Source organism: Vigna unguiculata, chromosome 5 (genome assembly GCF_004118075.2).
Source record: "Vigna unguiculata cultivar IT97K-499-35 chromosome 5, ASM411807v1, whole genome shotgun sequence".
Lineage (NCBI taxonomy): Eukaryota > Viridiplantae > Streptophyta > Magnoliopsida > Fabales > Fabaceae > Vigna > Vigna unguiculata.
Genome location: NC_040283.1, coordinates 48,101,529 through 48,122,338, shown reverse-complemented (window position 1 = coordinate 48,122,338; position 20,810 = coordinate 48,101,529). Strand labels below are relative to the sequence as shown.

At 31.5% G+C, this 20,810-nt stretch overlaps 3 protein-coding genes across 6 annotated transcripts; 2 read left to right on the top strand and 1 right to left on the bottom strand.

The window, feature by feature from the left end:
• Nucleotides 1–80: 80 nt before the first annotated feature.
• Nucleotides 81–6,037, top strand: LOC114183332 (formamidopyrimidine-DNA glycosylase). Of its 4 annotated transcripts, XM_028070313.1 has the most exons (11): nt 81–410; nt 776–827; nt 1,682–1,739; nt 1,933–2,001; nt 2,094–2,219; nt 3,147–3,197; nt 4,027–4,104; nt 4,190–4,289; nt 4,358–4,444; nt 5,085–5,119; nt 5,213–6,037. In XM_028070313.1, exons 1-11 carry the CDS (start codon nt 182–184, stop codon nt 5,579–5,581), a joined length of 1,254 nt encoding a protein of 417 aa, XP_027926114.1. In that variant the 5' UTR covers nt 81–181; the 3' UTR covers nt 5,582–6,037. The 4 variants fall into 4 exon arrangements, with proteins under 4 accessions (XP_027926114.1, XP_027926112.1, XP_027926111.1 ...); XM_028070311.1 differs by lacking the exon at nt 4,358–4,444; XM_028070310.1 differs by lacking the exon at nt 4,190–4,289 and having other exon boundaries at nt 82–410; nt 4,342–4,444.
• A 1,132-nt stretch (nt 6,038–7,169) lies between these two features.
• On the bottom strand, nt 7,170–11,611 carry LOC114183913 (zinc finger BED domain-containing protein DAYSLEEPER-like). The gene is made up of 2 exons (XM_028071094.1): nt 11,491–11,611; nt 7,170–9,426 (listed from the first exon to the last, which is right to left on the bottom strand). The coding sequence occupies exon 2, from the start codon at nt 9,404–9,406 to the stop codon at nt 7,430–7,432; it is 1,977 nt and encodes a 658-aa protein (XP_027926895.1). The 5' UTR covers nt 9,407–9,426; nt 11,491–11,611; the 3' UTR covers nt 7,170–7,429.
• Nucleotides 11,612–16,625: 5,014 nt separating this feature from the next.
• Nucleotides 16,626–20,794, top strand: LOC114185175 (PX domain-containing protein EREX). Its single transcript, XM_028072743.1, has 9 exons — nt 16,626–17,011; nt 17,110–17,208; nt 17,290–17,376; nt 17,449–17,557; nt 17,729–18,360; nt 19,140–19,304; nt 19,389–19,619; nt 19,708–19,923; nt 20,323–20,794. The coding sequence occupies exons 1-9, from the start codon at nt 16,703–16,705 to the stop codon at nt 20,578–20,580; spliced, it is 2,106 nt and encodes a 701-aa protein (XP_027928544.1). The 5' UTR covers nt 16,626–16,702; the 3' UTR covers nt 20,581–20,794.
• Nucleotides 20,795–20,810: the final 16 nt, after the last annotated feature.

The window sequence follows — 20,810 nt, the reverse complement described above, 5'->3', positions numbered from 1 at the left end:
GAAGTAAATATATGGAGGTGCAGGGAGAAGCTTTTATCTGAGGCATCCCCGATAAAGCCCTTTAGCAGAAAACAAAAACTCGAATTGAAAATTGCGAGTTTGAGGTGAAGAAAGAGTCCGGAAAAGAACGCGGGAAAACGGCAGAGGAGTTAGTGAGAGCGAGCGAGCGAGAGAGAGAGCAATGCCGGAGCTTCCAGAGGTAGAGGCGGCGAGGAGGGCCGTCGAGGAAAACTGCGTCGGCAAGAAGATAACGAAATGCATTGTCGCCGATGATTCCAAAGTCATCGACGCGGTGTCTCGCTCGGACTTCGAAGCTTCCGTTCTCGGCAAGCTCATCGTCGCTGCTCACCGGAAGGGAAAGAACATGTGGCTTCAGCTTGATTCCCCTCCTTTTCCTTCCTTCCAATTCGGTCCTCCGTCTCTCTCTCTCTTAAACCCTAGCTTCGTTCTTTTCTCTTTCCGCTTTAACTGAAAACGTGAACCACGTGAAACTCTCCTTCGTTTTTTTACAGTTTTCTTTGCTGCTTAGTTCGCATTACGTCTTGGCGTGGTTCTTGCATTTTTGGTGATGCATGTTAACCATACCTGTGCATGCACCTAACGGCTTAAGCTTTTACAACAGTCGGTAACAGTGACACTGAAAACACGATATAAGGTTCTAAAATGAAACTGTTGTAAGACGAAATATAAGAAGAGACACAAGGGATAGCTAGGTCTATTACTAAATTTATAGCTACAATTTGTTGTTACTTATGAGTTTTTGTTTATATCTCAGGCATGGCTGGTGCTATATACATTAAAGGAGTCGCAGTAACAAAGTACAAAAGGTAAGGCCTATGGGGTATGGTTAAGTAATCTTTATTTCACTATACTGATGAGTTATGCCGAAGTTTCAAAAAAACTTTACGTAGAATCTTTTATTAGCTTGCATTTGTGAGTTGACAATAATGGGTTTTTTCACACCCACACACTAATGCTGTTGATATACCATGACTTTCTTACTTACCACGATCTCCCCTGCATCCTTCTTTTATTAGGGTTTTAAAATAGGATACTTTTAGGATTCCAAATGTGTGTGTGTTTCATTAAGTAAGATTAAGCATGGTGAACAATACATAAGAAAGAAGACTCTAACTCGTTATCTTAAGGTTTTGAATCGGAGGGTTGTTGAATTCATTGGTATGGAATCTCTCCGGATGGTTAACCTTGCAAGAACCCATCAGATACTTTGATAAGATTTTGCATTTTGCATTAGAAGATTGTAATTCTTATTTTTCTTTTGACATTAAACCTTATATTCCATATCTCACCAAAATGTGCAAAACTGCTTAGGCTTTGTATGTATCGGGAGGTGCCAACATTGTGCAAGAGTACTGAGGAGAGTTCTGTCTTATTGATAAAATCAGACCTGTTTCAGGGTGCTACAAGATCCCAACTGTATAAAAACTACCGGGGAAGTACAATGGGAAAGAAAACTGTTCTAGGCACCTTCCAATTCTCACTCCCTAGCATTATACTGCATACATCTGAATCATCCTTTTGCCAATTTTGCTAACTCAGCAGTTAGTTGCATGGAAGACTCTTTTTTCAAACATCTACCTTACTATTTTGGTGTTTCTATCATTTATTGTTGCAATTATTTGGCACATATCTGGAATATAAACATGCATGTGCCATGTAGGTCAGCTGTGAAGGATGAGGAAGAGTGGCCCTCAAAATATTCAAAATTCTTCATTGAGGTAGGAGATAACTCCATTGATTAGATTTGACCTTTTGGTCTTGTAACCTGTTGTGATTCAATCCATTGACTTCATATGCGACAAATTAAACTTCATTTTGTTGTGGATTCATAAGATTTGTGAACCATTAGATTCAAAGAAATTTATCCCTTAGAAATATCATTATTAATCAGATTAAATCACATTTATGCAGTTAGATGATGGTTTAGAGTTGTCTTTCATTGACAAGAGGCGATTCGCTAAAGTTCGTCTTCTAGAAGATGTATTGTGACTCTACTTGCCAACTACCAACCATTTTTATTTTTTTAGTACATAAATTTGACATTGACTGTATATATTTTTCCTGTGATGTAGCCAACATCAGTGCCACCCATATCTGAGCTTGGTCCTGATGCTCTTTTTGAACAAATGACACTTGAGAAGTTTACAGAGTCTTTGCACAAAAGGAAAACTGAAATCAAGGCTTTATTACTTGATCAAGTATTAAATTATTCCTTTATCACTTCCCATACAATGCATTTCACTCATCTTTTAAATTGTTTATTATTTGAATATATCATTTTTTTTGCTTTGTGTGTGTGCACTTTCCTTTTTTGTATAGTTTTTTGCATTGGTGGGGGTTATTATTTTCTGCTTGAGAAGTCAAGATTTGGTGTTCTTTAATCAAGTTCATTGGGACACCTTAATTTATTGATAACTTGTGCTTGAGCATAAGACAATATTCTGTTGATGAGACAAATGGGACAGGTCAAATGATAAGAAAAGATGCAGAGTTCATAAATTCTTTGTTTATACTTTACATGAATAGAAAAATTTAGTTAAATGAATTAATCATGCTAATTTGTGGTGTGGTTAGGTTGATGATTTTTTTAGAGGAAAAAGGTTATGCTTTGGCAATGTGAGATAGTTTTACAGTATTGTCCAATCATAAACTGTCGTGCATAGTGAGTTTGTTGACTTTTACAATAATTATGTCATAAATTCTTTGTTTGTACTTTACATGAATAGAAAAATTTAGTTAAATGAATTAATCATGCTAATTTGTGGTGTGGTTTGGTTGATGATTTTTTTAGAGGAAAAAGGTTATGCTTTGGCAATGTGAGATAGTTTTACAGTATTGTCCAATCATAAACTGTCGTGCATAGTGAGTTTGTTGACTTTTACAATAATTATGTCATAAGTCAAACTGACTGCAATTTGTGATTAAATGGTTGTGTAACATTGTTCTACACATCAATTCACAAGCACCGAATATAGTGTAACAACTGTCAGTACATGTGTGTGTGTGTGTGTAAAGATACTTTCCTTCTTCTCATGGTTTCAGTGCACAGGAATTTGATATATTTTTTTGCATCTGACTGTATCATGACACTAATTATTAATGATCCGAAATTTCAATCTTTCCAGAGCTATATTTCAGGTATTGGAAATTGGGTGGCTGATGAAGTGCTGTACCAAGTAAGTACAACCTTCATTTTCTAAGTGATTTTAAATTTTTAGTGTTTCCAATTATATTTAGTGAAATATGCCAGATTTTAATGTAGCCAGAGTTTTTTTATTAGGTTTAATATTCATCTCAATTTAGTCTTTTTATTAGTAATTTCAATACATGGTCCTGTTGTGGATAGGGATAAATCCTTTATCACTTGAATTCTAAGAAATGGCTCGAATTATATTTATACAAGATGATCAATATGCTCTTTGCACAAATCTGGTCTGATCTTATGGTTTGTACAGGGTTCTTATTGGTCCCCTGTCTCTGTATAAGACTCATGATGTTTTGAAGTGCAGAGGGGAAAGAAGGCTTAATTATAGTTTGTACAAATATGCTGGAAAGGATGCTTACATAGTTTTTTTTTTTTTTTGTATGAAGTTTACTTTTTAGCTATATGTCTGTGTGCGTGCAAGTATGTATGTGTGTGTGTGTGTTTGTGTACCTATATCATGGGGGTATTGTAATGGGAAACCTCCAAATCGTAATAGTTGCCGCATAGATTTTTCATAAAGAAATTTGATGTAAGCTTGACAATTTCTTGAGGATGAATGATGTTCTGTTAGAAAATAAAATGATGTTTTAAACTCTTAACGCATGGTTATGTAGAATTGAAACTGATCTAGATGAAATTAAGCTGCTCACAAGTATTATTTTGTACTAGATTTTTTTCTCTCTTTGCATTGTATATCATGAGCTTCAAAATGTTTTTGAACTTGCATTTCATAGGATTCAGTATATGCTCTAACACCTGATTGTAATCAGCAGTTAATATATTATAAAACTTATTTTCAGGCAAGAATTCATCCACGGCAGGCAGCTTCTAGCCTGTCTGATGTAAGCTGCTCAACTTTGTACAAATGCATTAAAGAGGTGGGTACCCTGATTTCCCTTGATATGATTGTAGTTTATAGTACATCTTTACTTAATAAAAAAGTATAGAGGATAAAACCTGTAGGTTATTCAATTGGCTGTTGAAGTTGATGCTGACTGTAGCCGTTTTCCTCTCGAATGGTTATTTCATTTTCGATGGGGAAAAAAGCCTGGAAAAATAAGTGGTGAGAATACTTCTCTAATATGTATTAGTTGACATATAGTTCCTTTTTACAGGTCATTGAAAAAGCAGTTGAGGTTGGAGCAGATAGTAGTCAGTATCCTAACAGTTGGATATTTCATTCACGGGAAAAGAAGCCTGACAAGGCTTTTGTTGATGGTTTGCTTCCTCACTTTGTTATAAAAATAATCATTTTTTGGGGCTACATGAATTGTAGCCGATCTTCACAGGTTTTCTTACTGCATATATTTCTTACTTCCTCACTTTGTTGGTTAGTGTAATTTACTTTTCTTGATTGGTACCCGAATCCTAGGCTTGTTTTCCATTTCTGATAAGATTGCATATATAGAACTATAAGTTCTTTTATTTTCTAAGTTATTGTCAGCGGTCATATTATTAGTGAAATTCCTGTGCATTTTACTATGGAGGATGCTATTAGAATATTGATACCAAGTTATTGATCTCTTAGAATTTGAAAATTGAAAGCGTCGCCCATGCATCATATAATACTCCATTTTTAAACTGACCGAGTTATCCTGTTAAGTCAATTATTTTGACTTTATTTTAATTATATTTTCGAAAATTGGCTATTACCCTTAATTTATATTCACCAGTTTTTCTGTTCTATCAATGCAAAACATATTTATCTGCAATCAGTTTCTTCGATCCTTTTCATTAACTCGGTATATTTTCTTCCCTTACATATTGGATGAGTGTTTCCTGCTTTCTGACCAAGAATAATAATTTAAAACTAAAGTTTTTTGTCGTCCTAACATTTATAATTTTTCATGTGATGCAGGGAAAAAAATTGACTTCATCACTGCTGGTGGTAGGGTACGTCGTTCTGAACATTTCCAATCTGTCACTTGTTTTATTTTTATCATTATATTATGTGTATTTCTGATCTAAACATGATGTTGGCTTTAGACAACTGCTTACGTGCCAGAGTTGCAAAAGCTTAGTGGATCTGTCGATGTAAAAGAAACTGGTAAGACTAAAAGGCAAGCATCAAAGAAAGCAAGTGCAGCTGATGACACTGAGAAACCGACAGATGGGAAAGAAAAGAAGGGGGCAAAAGCTGGAGCTAAAGGCAGGAAGCCTGCTAAAAAGAAAAAACCAGAGGAAAGTGATGAAGACAATGACAGTGATGCTGGTACTGATGGTGATACTGATCAAGTTGCAAAGAAGAATTCAGGCAACGTTACTAATAGTAAACAAGTTGGGGAAGAGAAGCTATCAAAGAAAAGAGTTCAAAGCAATCAAACTGGTAGGAGTTCAAAAAGGAAAGCTAAGTAGCAAGTATGGGAGTTAGTTTTGTATTTTGCTGTGTTCACACTAGAACACCAGAAGGGTGGTTTATTATGTGCCTGCAACTTAGGTTTGCTGTTTATACGTTGTGTTTATGATCTGTTGGTCTCTTCCGCTTCAAATATCATGTATGATAATTTAATATCCCATGTAGACCAATGGAAGGCATGAATAGGATGCCTTCAGTTTTTGTGACTATTGTTAATGCCCACTTCTTGTACAAAGCTACCAGGTATTTTTATGTTTTGATTCATGATGTATTGTCTTGGACGTCCATTATTATAGTTTGTCAATGAGATCAAAATGAGTTAGCTTCTTAGGGTTTTGGTCGGATGCCTGGAAGAGATTCAGGTTTTCGTGACTGCTATATTATTGATAGATTCTGTGTGCACTTGCAACTTTTTGAGACCTTAAGTTTGATTAATTTTACATGCTTTAAATCTGGTGGTTACGACTATGGTTGTTGCACCAGAGACTAGATTCAATAGGGTGTTGGTGCTGTAGCATTCTTTTTGTGAATTAATGTATCTCACGAAGAACAATTTTAATTATGACTAAAACTCTGTTCATTCATGCAATTTCCACTTCTTCAGTTTGTAACATACTGTAAGGAACTGTTTATGGATTAAAATTTTAAAAAGACCTAGTTTAATATAAGTTTATTCGCAACCATAATTTAGCTCATTAGATAATTTTATATTAAATTTCGATTGATTGTGAATCTAGTTCACAACTTTTAGAACTTCTATTTAATTTATAAGTTGAAAACGTTCTTAAGCATTTTTTATCACAAATATGAAGTCTCGAAATAACTTGAAATCTAGATCCGATTATTAATAATCAGTTCAATTAGTAATAACCCATTATTATACTCTTAATTTTTTTTTACGTATTTTAAAATAAAAACTTCATTATAAAGGCAGTATAATCAGTTCTCAAGTGTTATGACGCTGTCCAATATTCGAATATTTTAAAACTCCAAATTTTAAAGCAAGATCTTTTTTATTCATGATTTTACTCACTTTTTTCTTGTAGTTTTAGCCTTCATATTTTGAGAATATCTTCAATTTTGACCAATCTTTAATTTCAGTTACGTTTTATTTTTTTATATTTTACATTTAACTAAAATCATTTTTTATCTCTTAAACGAAATCAATAGATCTTGGATTTAAATATTCTATTAAAATAAAGGAGATAATGTACCCAAAATTGATTATTTAAATAATTTAAGAATTTTCTATAACAGAATAAAAAAAATTACAATACATTATAATTTAGCCTAGTAATATTTAATAACTGACCACTTAGTAGCCAAATATTTCCTCTCATACAGTAATACATGGTTATTCACCGATTACTTGCCCGTTAATCAGATATAAATAATGGTAATGTTTAAATGGATTCAAATTTTCGTTCTTTTTTCCTTTCTTATGTAACTATACAATGTTTAAATTTATATACAAATAGATAGAAATTATCTATTAGACCATATAACACAATGTTATTTACACAGATTCATTATTCTATCGTTAATTTTCCAATCAAGAAAAGTATAAAGATAAACTTCCTGGTGTGATGAGAAACTTCCTTCGCGCCATGGGGTTCATATATATTCAAAGGAAAAATAAAAGCAAACTTTCCTGGTTTGGTTGAACCTGTAATACAATTTATATTTTGCTTGGCCAAATAATTGGAACAAAGCTAACTCTATATACTATAAACAAGTAACAAAACGGACAACTGAGCAGAAAAACTAATTGCCCTGAATGACAGTACCAAAAAATTCAACACCTAAAAGCTAGTTGAGAATCTATCCCTAAACGAGGAAAGTTATACCTAACACTCAACTTTGACAAGTGCATTTGAAACACTGATGGGTGGTAATGAATTATACTGGAACCAGTCCTTGGTACAAATAAGGGCCTCAAGAGTCAAGGAATCTAATGAACTCCGGTAGTTATCCATTTTTCTAATTTCTGTATCAAAAACAGCATCTCCTGAGAGGGTGGATACTGGCACACACAAAATATCTGATGCTAGTCTAGACAATGTTGGGTACTTCAATTCGTTTATTCTCCACCAGCTCAGAACATCAAATTCTTGTACTCTTGTCTCAAGAGGCTCTTCAAGATACTCATCTAATTCAGACTTAAATTGCTGGTTACATGTTAGATCAGATATATAAAATTCGATGTCAGAAAGTCCATCATCACCCGCAAAAAGAGATGCATCAAATGCCCCTTCTTCAAATGGCTCAGTCTTTATCATAGTCTCATTCCCTTCATTATCATTTGTTGCTGTAAAAGGAAGCACTTGTATGATATTATATTCGAGGAACAGTTCATTAAGACCATCCCCAACAACTCTTGTCCAGTACTCAGCATTCTCACCAAATATCTTAGCGAAGGTGGATTCCACGAATTTCATTTTGTATCTTGGATCCATGGCTACAGCAGCAGCCAAGATGAAACAGCTTTCTCTCCAATATTGATCAAACTTCTTTTGCAAAGGCATAATCAAACACCTGCAGAAATGATCCTGGCTTAAGGCTGCACAAGTCAACACCACTTGAAGTTTTGACACTTCAAGAAAAAATACATTTGCAGTTGGGTACGGTTGAACAGTTAAAATGTTAGCTGCATCATACAGGTAATTCAAATATCTACATAGAGTTTCCACATGCTTCCAGTCATCCATTGTTAAAGTCATTCTGAAATCAGGATCAAAGGCGTCAAAGGAAACAAAAGCTTCCTTTAATTTGCAAGCAGCTACAAGCATATGGTAAATTGTGTCCCATTTATTTTGGTCATCGATGACAAGGTCCATTGTACTAGGGACTTGAAGTTGGTGCCTCAGCTTCAAAAAAATTGCTTCATTTGATTTAGAAGATTTCACATACTTCACACTCTCGCGAACTTTATTGATTGTTTCTCTCATAGCTGATAGAGCATCTGATGCAAGGCGACTAAGTACACGAGCATAACAGTTCTGGCTTAAAAACTGACCATTGAGAATCACAGGGTTATTAACAGAGAGGAAACTTCTCAGATTTCCCATCAAAGTCTCAGTGGAGAAGAATTTATCAAGTGCAAGAGTAAATAGCCGACCCTTTAAATGCCAATTGCTCAGGCATTTCACTATAGCTTGATTTAAGGAACCGTCAGAATCAGGAAATGGTACCATGAATACATTAAGAATAGGATGATGTAAATTCCAATCACCATCAATGAAGTGACCTCGAAGAAAAACATAGGCTGATGTTTGGTTTGAAGTCCATAAGTCTAAGGTGAGGTTGACTCGTCCAGGAATCCCATCAATAAGATTCAATAGGTTTTGCTTCTCTCTGAGGTACATAGCAACACAATCCCCTTGAAGAGCATTAAGGCTCAGTGGATTGAACTGGGGTTGTAGTGTCCGTACAAAATCAATGAAACCTTGGTGTTCTACAATATGAAGTGGATAGTCATGTAAAATAATCATTTTGGCCATCTTACTGTTGCAACGCTCCTGATCAAATGAGATAGCAGCAATGTAAGGTTTTGCCCTTGCTCGTTTCTTAGGTGGATCTGCATCAGTTTTGGAACACGGGGATTTTTTATTTTTCTGACAGATTCCCAGAGCAATGTGTCTCTTGAGATGACTGGTGCCAGATTGTTTTGAATCCTTGAGATAAGCAAATGACTTTTGGCATCTTTTACAGTAAGCCCTGGCACATCCAGGTCCATCAGTTTTCACAGTGAAGTGTTCCCAAACAGTAGATTTCTTTCTCCTCCTATTTTGATGTGTTTCTGACTCAAGGATATTTAACTCCATGACAGAACCGCAGGTTGAATCTGAAAAACAAATTAAAAGTAAAGCATTACAAGAGAGTAATCAAAATGTGGTAGAACTGGAACCAGCACTACATCACTTTTGTGTTAAGAAAAGCAGACAAGGGTATAATTCTCGTATAGCAATAGTGATATATACATCAAAAGGGGGAGGCAAACAGAGAGTAACAAAACAAAAGAAGCCAGTGATCTTCAGCATAGTTTCTCATTTACATTTTTGGTTCCTAGCAGCTATCAATCAATGCCAAACACGGTTGTCAAATTGAGATTCAAAGAGGAAATCACCAAGATAATTTTTTAATCCTGAATCATAACTTGTATTAAAATTGTAAGATTCAGACACAATGAAAAAACAACTTGAAGATATAGTGTTGAATGTAATAATTGTATACTAGTAGAGATAGTTAAAAACACCTTAACCACAAGTCTAACAACAAAATTATTAGTTATATGTGAGTGAAGCCTCTATTTGGGAAGAGAATCAAAGCAAACCAATGAAACATCCAAATAGATTGCATACACAGAGAGACCAAGTGACAAATAAAGTAGTGAAATAATCAAATACGATACGATCAGTTGGGCTCCTTCAATTCCTTTTCATTCAGCAATGTATGTTTCTATGACTTCTTAATTCTTTGATGAGAGTTGGTTAAATACAAGTAAAAAGTACAAGAACATAATGAACCGTTTAATCATTTGATTTATAACATTGATACAAAATCTTCCTGTTTCATTAATTTATAGTAAAATTCACACTCGTTTTAAATCATGTTATGATATGAATTGATAACTTGCTAATTCGCATCAAATTGTATGATTCTGATGATGATCCCAAACATTTGATACATACAGCTCTGGAAAAACAATAATAGTGGCACATACTGGAATGACCCCTAGTTTAAATTTAAAAAGCATAATGCAAACTAAATAATTCATACTATGTATATAAATAATAAATAGTCAACGAAAATCCAAAATTTAATAAATTCATGATATTTAATAAGTCACTAGTCACACGCAATTACCATAATCTTAGGAGCGATAAGAACACACAGTAATGAAGTCAAAAAAACGAGACGATGGTGAATTGAATAGGAAAAGAACTTAAAAAATTAAATACATATTAGCATATGTAAACAATTGAGTCTAAGAGAAAACGAAAGAACAGAACATATATGTTCAACAAAATTAATGAATATGTAAATTCCTAAAGAACAGTATGTGTAAATTCCTAAAGAACAGTAAAGGAGGAAGGGTTTCAAATGCCATTATGTTTCTGAAGGAACAAATGCATAAGGAAATGAGGTAAAAGTCAGAATTTTACCAAAAGTAAATCCAAAACAATGTTGTTCTAAGGGTACAAAAACTGGGTTTTGGAAGCCTATATCATAGTAGTGCTGCTATGGCGCAGAAAAACCTGTTATTACAGCCACTTTTTAAAACCACTCCACTGTTTGTGTCTTGGTAACGTCTTACTGCTACTTTACATCACTGCATACACTATATATTTGAATAATTAATGTTAACTCTTCCTGTATCCCGTGTCCTCTTCCAAAAGGCTTTGTAGGAAGAGTAATGATTGGTAAAAGCACCAAATTAACATCTGTCTATTTTTTTTTTTTCTATCACAGCATATTACACATCAGTTACTCTTATACTCTTTATCACAAACAAGTGGAGTACACAACAAATTGCAGTGAAGGTGTGATGAAAGATGAAGGATGCACGTCAATGGAGGGTCAGCAATGACTCCAACAAAACCTAATAATTTTGATTACCCATATAAAACCATAGGTGAAAACAACTCTCTCAACCAAATGCCATGCATTTTTTTAACACACATGGAATGGTCACTGGGTACGAGAAGATCCTACCAAGAAAAAACAAAAGTAAAACCCGTACACAAACCCGTCAAGGACGAAAACAATGGAAGACACCCAAAAACGAATTCAATCACAGTCACGTCAAAGGTAGTGCATTTATCGTCTTGAACAAGAAAAACAACAAAAAAGAGGAAAAGGGACACATACAAATATATTGAAAGGCGTAGATATATAGAGAAAGAACCTTTCGTTTCGTTCTGCGGCTGCGAAGGTAACAGTGAGAGAAGGCTTGAGCGTTGGCAACGAGAACGATGGAGTGCAATGCAATGGAATGGAAGCGCCACTTCCTACTGAGTCTCAAGCAATGCCAATAACCCAATTAAGGGTTTCAAATGCATAATATTATACAAGTTTCAATTTATTTACATGTGTTTTTTCTACTTTGTAAATAACAAACCATAAAAGATTTTGTGGGAGATTTCAATATCTTTTCGCGTGCAAAAAATGCTAAATCTGAAAATATTCTACATGATTTATTTTATTCGTCATTTTTGTGTCTGTTTTAACAGAATTTTTATTTTTAAAAATTACATTTTGATATATTTTTAAAAATTATCAGTAACTAAAAACATCTAAATTAATATATTTGCAATTTTTTAGCATAATTCAATTTACGTATTTAAAATATTTATTATTATAAATTTTGATTACATAAAAAATACTCATGTTATATATTTTACAGTAAAAATACAAATACATTCTTCAGCTGAAATTTTCTACTTATTCTCCTGTTTATATTATAATAATAATATTTAATACTTTGTTTAATTTCAAAATATATAGTAAATGAAATTTTAACTCTCTTAATTAGATACTTTTAACTATTTACTTTTTACTGGAACTTGAATTTCACACGTTATTTTCAATAATTAGACAAAATAACAGTTTTCTCCATTATTTTAAACCCTCTTGATTTTGTATATTATATTTTTTAATTCATATTTATTTTAATTTTAAAATATGTTATCTCTAAAATTAAATGAACTGTTTTAAATATAAAATATAAATAATTTATACTTAAATGGTTTGTTATATCAAGTTTTGATTACAAACTACCTTATTCATTTAATTTAAATTTAAATGGCTCTTTATGATAATAAAAATAATAAATTTATTGTTATTGCAGATATTATAAGTATAAAAATAAATATAACGATTAAATTATAAAAATGTCGAATAGAAAACTAATTAAATTTAAAAAATGACTAAATAGAGAATAAAATTGATAAAAATAATTATTTTGACTTATAAAAGATTTCATTTAAAAGGAAATTCCTTTATATACGATATGTACCATGACAAAATATATTTATACTAATTTAAGGTATTTAAAAAAATTATAAGAATATAAGGGTGTGTTTATTTGATAAGATGGGTTTGAGAGAGAGTGTAAAAATGAATTTGTGTGGATTTAAGTGAATGAATATGCGTGTTTTTTTTAAATGGATTTAGAGGATAAAATGAATGGATTTGGAAATAAATTTTATGAAAGTTAGTGAGTGATTCGAGTGATTGATAGATTAAAAAAACTAATATATAATAGATAAAATTTAAAATTACCTAATTAACCTCATGATACAAATAAAATTAAATGACTTTTAAATAAGTTAAAAATATTAAATTTTAATGATATTTTAATTATTATTTTATATATATTATTAATAATTATTATCATTATATATTATTAATAATTATTATTGTATATAATTATTATATTATACATATTTTTATTATTATATATTAATAATTATAATTATAATTATATATAAATATAAATATATTATTATATATAATAAAATAATAATGTATAATTAATTATAATAATATATATAATATACGTAACGAGAAAAAAAGGTTATAAAAGTAAAGCAATATAAATCTTTTCAAATCTATACATAGTTGAAAGGATGAAATTTGATATTCATCCTCCAAATCCGTGTTTTTCTTCCTTCAAATCATGTTAAAAAAACATAAACTAATCCGTGTTTTCTTTTTCCTTCAAATCATGTTAAAAGAACATAAAATTAGTTTTGGATCCATTCAAATGAACATAGAGTAATTGCACATGTTTAATTAAATTTAATTAAATATTTAAAATTTGAAAAGAAAAAGTACATACCTATACTGTTTACAAAATAACTTATTCATATAATTTAAAATTTACTATATGTTATTTAAACCCAAAGAAAAAATAGTGATGGTAAGTAGACGTGTAATATCTTATGTTTTAATATATTTGGTAATCAGGTTGTTAGAATTATAAAGGGTTATATGTTTTACTGAATGATCATTTAACATTTGTTTTAAACTTTATGAAAATAATTAGCTGTGAGTATTTTTATATTTTTCGATAGTTGTAATCTTTATTTACAGAGGTGAATAATTTTAATCTGTATTTTTTAAATTCAGCTTAAATGTAAATATTTGTGCCACTCGTGTTTTAACGTGATTGGGAATCAAGCAGTTAGAATTATAGACTGTTATTTCTTTATTAAATGATCATGTAACATGTGTTTTTAATTTTGTGAAAATAATTAGTTGTTGACTTTTTATTTTTTATATTTTCCACTGGTTTTAATCTTTATTTACAAAGATAAATAACTTTAATCTTTATTTTTTAAATTCAACTTAAATGTAAAGATTGATACAATGCATGAATTAATAAAAATGCAGAATAACATAAACATTGGAAACATGTAGCTGGGAAATTGAACTTAAATTTCAACAAAAAAACATAAGATAAATATACAAAAATAAACAAATTATTTTTTTTTATTATAACATTTGGTATAAACCAATTCACTTCCACTTGGTTGAAAAAAAAAATAATAACAAGATTCTTTAAAGTTATTTCGATAATCAGTTATCATAATTTTGATTGGTTGTGAGATTTAATTGATCTTTAAAAAATTTTGAAATTGAAATTTAAGATTTTTCTCACACACAATAAATATATATATATATATATATATATATATATATATATATATATATAATATTCTTATAACAATAAATTTGATAGGTTGTGTGAGAAATAACAATAAATTCTTATAACAATAAATATTTTTTAAAAACATAAATAATGTTACATTAAAATATATAATATGTATTGTATATGATATGATAATTCTGGATAGTGTGAGAAAACAAATATTATATTATATTATATTATAGTGATTAATGTCATGTGACATGTTTTAAAAATAACAATACATCAACCGTTATAAAACCACATTTTAAATATGTCATGTGCAAATCTTAAAGTTTTTAGTTTGTTAGGATTCAATTGATCACAAAATTTTAGTTAAGAGCCAATTAGTTCCTATATTTATCACAAAATTATAACTTAATTAAGTTCAAATTGAATTAGGAATTTAGTCCATATTTATATATCTGTTTCATTTTAGTATTTATTTTTTTCTTATACAATTCAGTTCCAATAATTTGTCAAATAATTGAGTCAATACGATCTCTTCCATAAAATTATCTATAACGTTATTTGAAAAGTGAGTCAAATGAAATTATTCATGAAATTTTATTTATATATTTTTATTCTAACTCAATTGACTCTATGTAATTTTTACATGCGACAACATTGTTCCTTTTTCCTTTTGTATTATTGTCGTCCTTCATGTATTTGAAAACAAATTTAAAAACTACAACTGGAATATGGGTCAAAATCTCTAATGACACATCAAACAAAAACAAACTTCCTGAATATATGATATTAAATCTTAATGATCATATATATATATATATATATATATATATATATAATTTATTTATTTATATATAGTTTGGTCTGTTTATAGTATATTATTATGATTATCTGTGTTGGAGAACTGCAATAATATTTTATATGTTTATAATTAATTATGTTACACTCTTTCAATTTATCAACAAAATACATGTTTGAATTTATCTTATTTTCGCTATTTTCTTCTACTTTTTTTGAATTGAGAAATTCAAATGGGGAAGTAGAAAAAAAAAGTCAGTCTTTTTGTTTTATCTTTCGTTCATTTGTTCAACTTTTCACCAATTTTCTTTTTGTATATGACATTTTAATTCTCAATCTAAATATTAAACGTTTTTCCAACTCCTTTTGACTTTTTATTCTCAAAATATGTCACTGGAAACAAAATACTCTTATTTTATTTCATTAAGACACTCTTATCGTATATTTAATTAAGAATTTGATAACTTTTAAAATATGACTCTTGTGTATATTTTATCTGCGACTCTTTTTGCTTTCCATGCATGTTTGCATTTGGTTATGTTGCTAAGGAATATAATAATTTCTAATTTGACTTTTTATTTATTTTCTTTCTCGTGTTTGGTTATGTTACTGTCGAATATAATCATTCGTAAATTTTATTGTTTCACACTTATATATTCGTTAATGTTTATTAAAATCCTTCATGGTTGAAATTAAGATTGAAATTCACCTATTTGCATTGAAAATCAAAAGATTAGTAGTTTGGAAAGTAAGTTAAAGTATTTTTATCCTTTTTTTGAAAAAATAATGATATTTTAATTATTTTTAACTTATCATTCTTAAATCATTTATTTTATTTTTTTAGTAATGTGATGTGATGATCTAAGAGTGATGAGATTGATGGATTTTAAATGTATTAAAAAAGTAGATTAAAGTATCATTATCCTTTATGAAATAAAGAGTAATTTTCAAATTTCATATCACCTTTCCAACACATAATTCTTTTAAGTTTTTTTTTTTGGATTAAGTATGTTTTTAGTTCCTGAACTTTGATCCAAAATTTGAATTCGTCCCTGGCCGAAACTTTGATAATTTTGGTCCCCAAACTTTAAAAATAACTTTTTTTTAGGTTTCGAACGCATTTTTCAGAAAATATTAAGCCGATAATGTGTCAAACGACGTAAACAACTTCAATATTAACATGAAATACATTCTTTATGTTGAAAAAATTTAACATAATTGGGTTAAATGGATTATATTCATCCATTTTTAAAGTTTAGGGACCAAAATTTATCAAAATTTCGACCAGAAACCAATTTCAATTTTTGACCAAAGTTCAGGAACTAAAATCATACTTCATTTTTTTTTCCTGTTACATAATTCTTAGGTAAAATATCATGATATCACATCCAAAGAATTATGACTAGCTTCAACTTAAAAATAGGTATTAAATAAATATACAAGTAAGTATATAATCTCTTAAGAAATTAGGTAATAAATTTAGTAGTAAATTAGTTAGTTTTTGTTAATATTATTTTATTTTTATACAAATTGTCAAAAGTTGTAAAACAACATTTTTCCAAATATATATTTGTAATAAAACTTTGAAGCTCCCATGGTTAGGTGAAGCGAGGTTGAAAGTATCGAGTTGGAAGTTGCAGCAAGAACAACAAAGCAAAGGATGCATTGGTTGGGTCCCGACGTACCTATTTTTGACCCAAATTTCAGTTACGATCACAATCCCTACTCCTACGACGATGATCTCTTTCGAAACGACGACGTTCCGCGCAGTCTCAACAATGCCGTTGTGGCCTGTCACCACGACGGAACCTCCCCACTCCCCTTGGGTATGGATTGGAGCCCTCCGCCGCGGGAATGGGCGGGTCGGAACACCGTTTGGCCGCGTCATCCTCCCACCGGTTGGAGTTTCTGCGTCACGCTTCCTTCGTGGGTTACCGTTCCCCAACCGCCACCTTCTGATCCCGTCGTTGTTAGTATCTATATTGTTCCTATGAGCACTTTCTCTCTAACTTTTTTTATTTTATTTTATAATTTTTATTAACTTTCTTTGGTTTTTTTTGTATGCAGTTTTTTAGGGTTCAAGTTGGTATACAATCCCCTGAAGCAACCACCACCACTCGATTAATATTACGCAGATTTAGCGACTTCGCTGGCCTATATTCTGAAGTACGTGTGTTTTCAACGCTTCACTCTCTTTTTCTGCTGTTTCTAGAAGAATTTGAATATTTGAATTTTTTTTTTTTGCAGCTGAAAAAAGAATTTGCTATGAAAAATCTGCCTCCACTTCCACCCAAAAAGATGCTCAGAATTAAAAGCCACGCTCTTTTGGAAGAGGTAGGTACATAGCTTAGTTTATTATCATTGTAATTGTATGTAGTTTTATACTCATAAATTTCTGAATTCCAGCGACGGAGCTCACTAGCAAATTGGATCGAGAAGTTGCTATCCGACATTAATGTATCAAGAAGTGCCCCGGTGGCAATATTCCTTGAGCTAGAAGCTGCTGCTAGATCATGTGTGTTTTGTTTTATTTATTTATTTTTTTCATAAACCTAAACATAGTAACGTTTTGTTATTTTATGTTCAGATTTGTAAGCATCTGTTAATTTCTTGAAAGATTATAATAAACGGTCCATCATGATGTTCCACAACCATTTCACACCCTTTTGCTGCTGATATATTGCAGCCTTCCATGAAGTTAACGAGCATCTGGATGAAACCTCTGCTAATAGAACTACACCTGCACAAGTGTTTCAGGATAATAACTCTCCTGGTTCATATGCTGCATCTGTTTCTGACAATGATAAACTTTCTGAGCTGGGAGCACCACAGCATGGAAGGGATAAGCATTCTGATCAAATCATGGATAATTCAACATCAGAGCATGGGTTAATTAATCAAAGTGAAACAGCTGTTGATCATGCCACATCTGGCAAAGACTTTGTTAATAAGGATAATAGTAGAGACAAAGATGCTATGGCTCTCAACCTGGATGGAACTGAGTTTACACGCAACTTGAATGTTCATATTAAGAAACTCTCTTTGGAAAGCATTGGAAATGACTTAAATTCTTTAAAGAATACTGAAACAACTTCAACCACTTTTGTTCAGGATGTTGCACACGGCCTCATCGAGAGCCATGATGAAGCGTCCAGAAACTTGGACTTATTGTTGACTTTTCCGATGGATGACCGGCACAAGTTAAACAAAATTCTTAATACCCAGAAACAGAGACTGGTCACTGCAAAAGCAGATGTCGAAGATCTTATAGCAAGATTGAATCAAGAAATGGCTGCAAGACAATATCTTGTGACAAAGGTATGCAGCATATGCTTGAGAATTTTCTTTTGTTACTGAATTTTGAAATGGAGATTTTTGTTTGTGACATGCTTTTATTATTTCATCGAACGTGTTCAGGACAAATCTTTTTCCACTTGTATGGTGTTTTTCTTTCGCAGAATAATGTTAGTTCCCTTCTCTTTAATTAAATGCTTCAATCAATGCGATGCATAGATTTACTGATGTGCCTATGGTTTTGGAGTATGCAGAATGAGCTATCCTAAGTATCGTCCACAGGATTTTAGGAAGTTCAAAATGTATGTTAGCTGTTTTTCAATCAGAAGTTCATGATTTCCATTATCTTTGGTTCAGTGTCTGTCAAATTTACCTTTCTATAAAAAAATATAGAAGTATCTGTTGAATTTAAAAATAAATCAATTAATAATGTTGTCAAGTTTCTTAAAAGTTCTCAATCATTTTTCTCCCTAGATCTAACATTGGATAATGAAATTGGGAATAATGTTAGAATTAAAATTAAATGCATCATATTATATTTTCTCTGCATTGGATAAATGAATTTTTGTAGTTCCGAAAATTAAGCATTAAATTATTTTTTTTGAAAGTATTTTTGTGGGCTAATTGTGTTAAAGGAACGTGTATTTGTGTTTAATAAAATTAATTAGCTTATATCTTTCCCCAGCTGAGAGTGTTCTGATAAATTTCTGTTTATTGTATTTTTTTTAATAAATGTGACTGGTAATTATTTTGGAACAAGTTCACTCTCAGTGATGGAAAAATGACAATCATTTGACTTGTAGGTCAAAGATTTGGAAGTTGAACTTGAAACAACTAGACTGAACTGCCAAGAAAACATGCAGCAGGCTGTTTTAGCTGAAAAGGAAAGGTTTACACAAATGCAGTGGGATATAGAGGAACTTCGGAGGAAATGCATGGAAACAGAATTGAAATTGAAGTTAGAAGAGGTATATTGTGATAGTTTACTTTAGTCAGCATCTCTCGTCATTGCATTTTGTGGTGAGCTTTTAGTGAAAAGTTTATTGTTTTAGGATGAAAGGCTGCTAGCAGAATCTACAAAAGCATCTGCCATTCAGGAGAAGCAAATGTTGCAGCAAGAACTAGATGTAGTTAGAGAACAACTTAAAAACTTGCAGAAACATCATGATGAATCAAAGACAGATATGAAGGTTCTAATCAAGGAGGTAAAATCCCTTAGAAGTGGTGAGTTAGATCTGAAGCAGCAGCTCGGTGAATTGATCAAGGACAAGTTAGATTTGGAGGTATAGTCCTTTCTGAATTTAATGAAAAAGCATTTTTAAAATGTTGGGATCCAATTGTTTTCATGGTATTGCTTTTACTCTTATTCAGAGAATTCTCCAGAAAGAAAAGCAAAGAATGGAAAATTCACATAATGCTAATACAAAGTTGCTGCATGAGTGTGCAATCCTGCAGAAGAGGCTTCGCGAGTGCAGTGTAAATTTCCTTGTTGAGGAGGAAGATAAGCTAAATATAGACACTTCGCCATCTGATGCTCTAGATTTATTGGCTACATCAGATAATCGGATTGGTCTCTTGCTTGCAGAGGTATGATAAGCACCTTGGGCAACAATTTTTTCCTTTGATACGGGGCAGGCTATTTACTCCTGTTCTGGTTTTTATGCTATGTGTTTATGCATTATGCTTCTGTAAGTGATCGTCTTTTTAGGTAATTGCATTTAAAATCTATATATCTGTCACACTCTTGAAAATTATTCTACCTCCCCCTTCTCTAACTTATATGGTAGCAACATCATTCGACATTGCACTCCATTGGCATCTGTTTTCATGAGAGTCGTTAGCATCCATAGTAATATAAGCTGTGGTTACGTAGCAATTATCTTTAGGTTTATTCTTTGTTTACTTCATTTTTCCCTGCCCTACATAGCCTTCTGCCCCCTCTATACTCACTTTTTGGTACATGATGTTTGCAAATATGGAGAGCAGGCACAGCTCTTAGCACAAGATGTAGATGATGCTGTTGTTGCTGTGGAAGAGACCCGTGATACAACTACCGACAGTATTGTGAAAACTTATGATGAATTGAGGAAGATGCTGGCACATATGTTTGTAGACAATGCCAGTTTAAGGAAACAAGTCAATTCGGTTATTCGAAGTGCTCTAAATACAAATGTCAATTCTGAAGAGGAAAGGGAAGAAATCCATTTACAAAAAACTGTCTTAATCAAGTTCTTAGAAAAATAGTATGTCCAATCCTACACCGTGTCTATTACTGAGTTACACGTTAGTTGTGGCTTATAATTTTTTTCACCTGTATCTTTTCATCACATCTAGTGAACAAAAAAATAAGTGTCAAGCTTGTATACTGTACTACTTGTAGTCAATGAGGCTATTGGTAGCGCATCCATCAATCAATTATAATCTATAAATAAAAATTTGATCAATATAAAGAAAGCAACATATCTTCCTTTTCT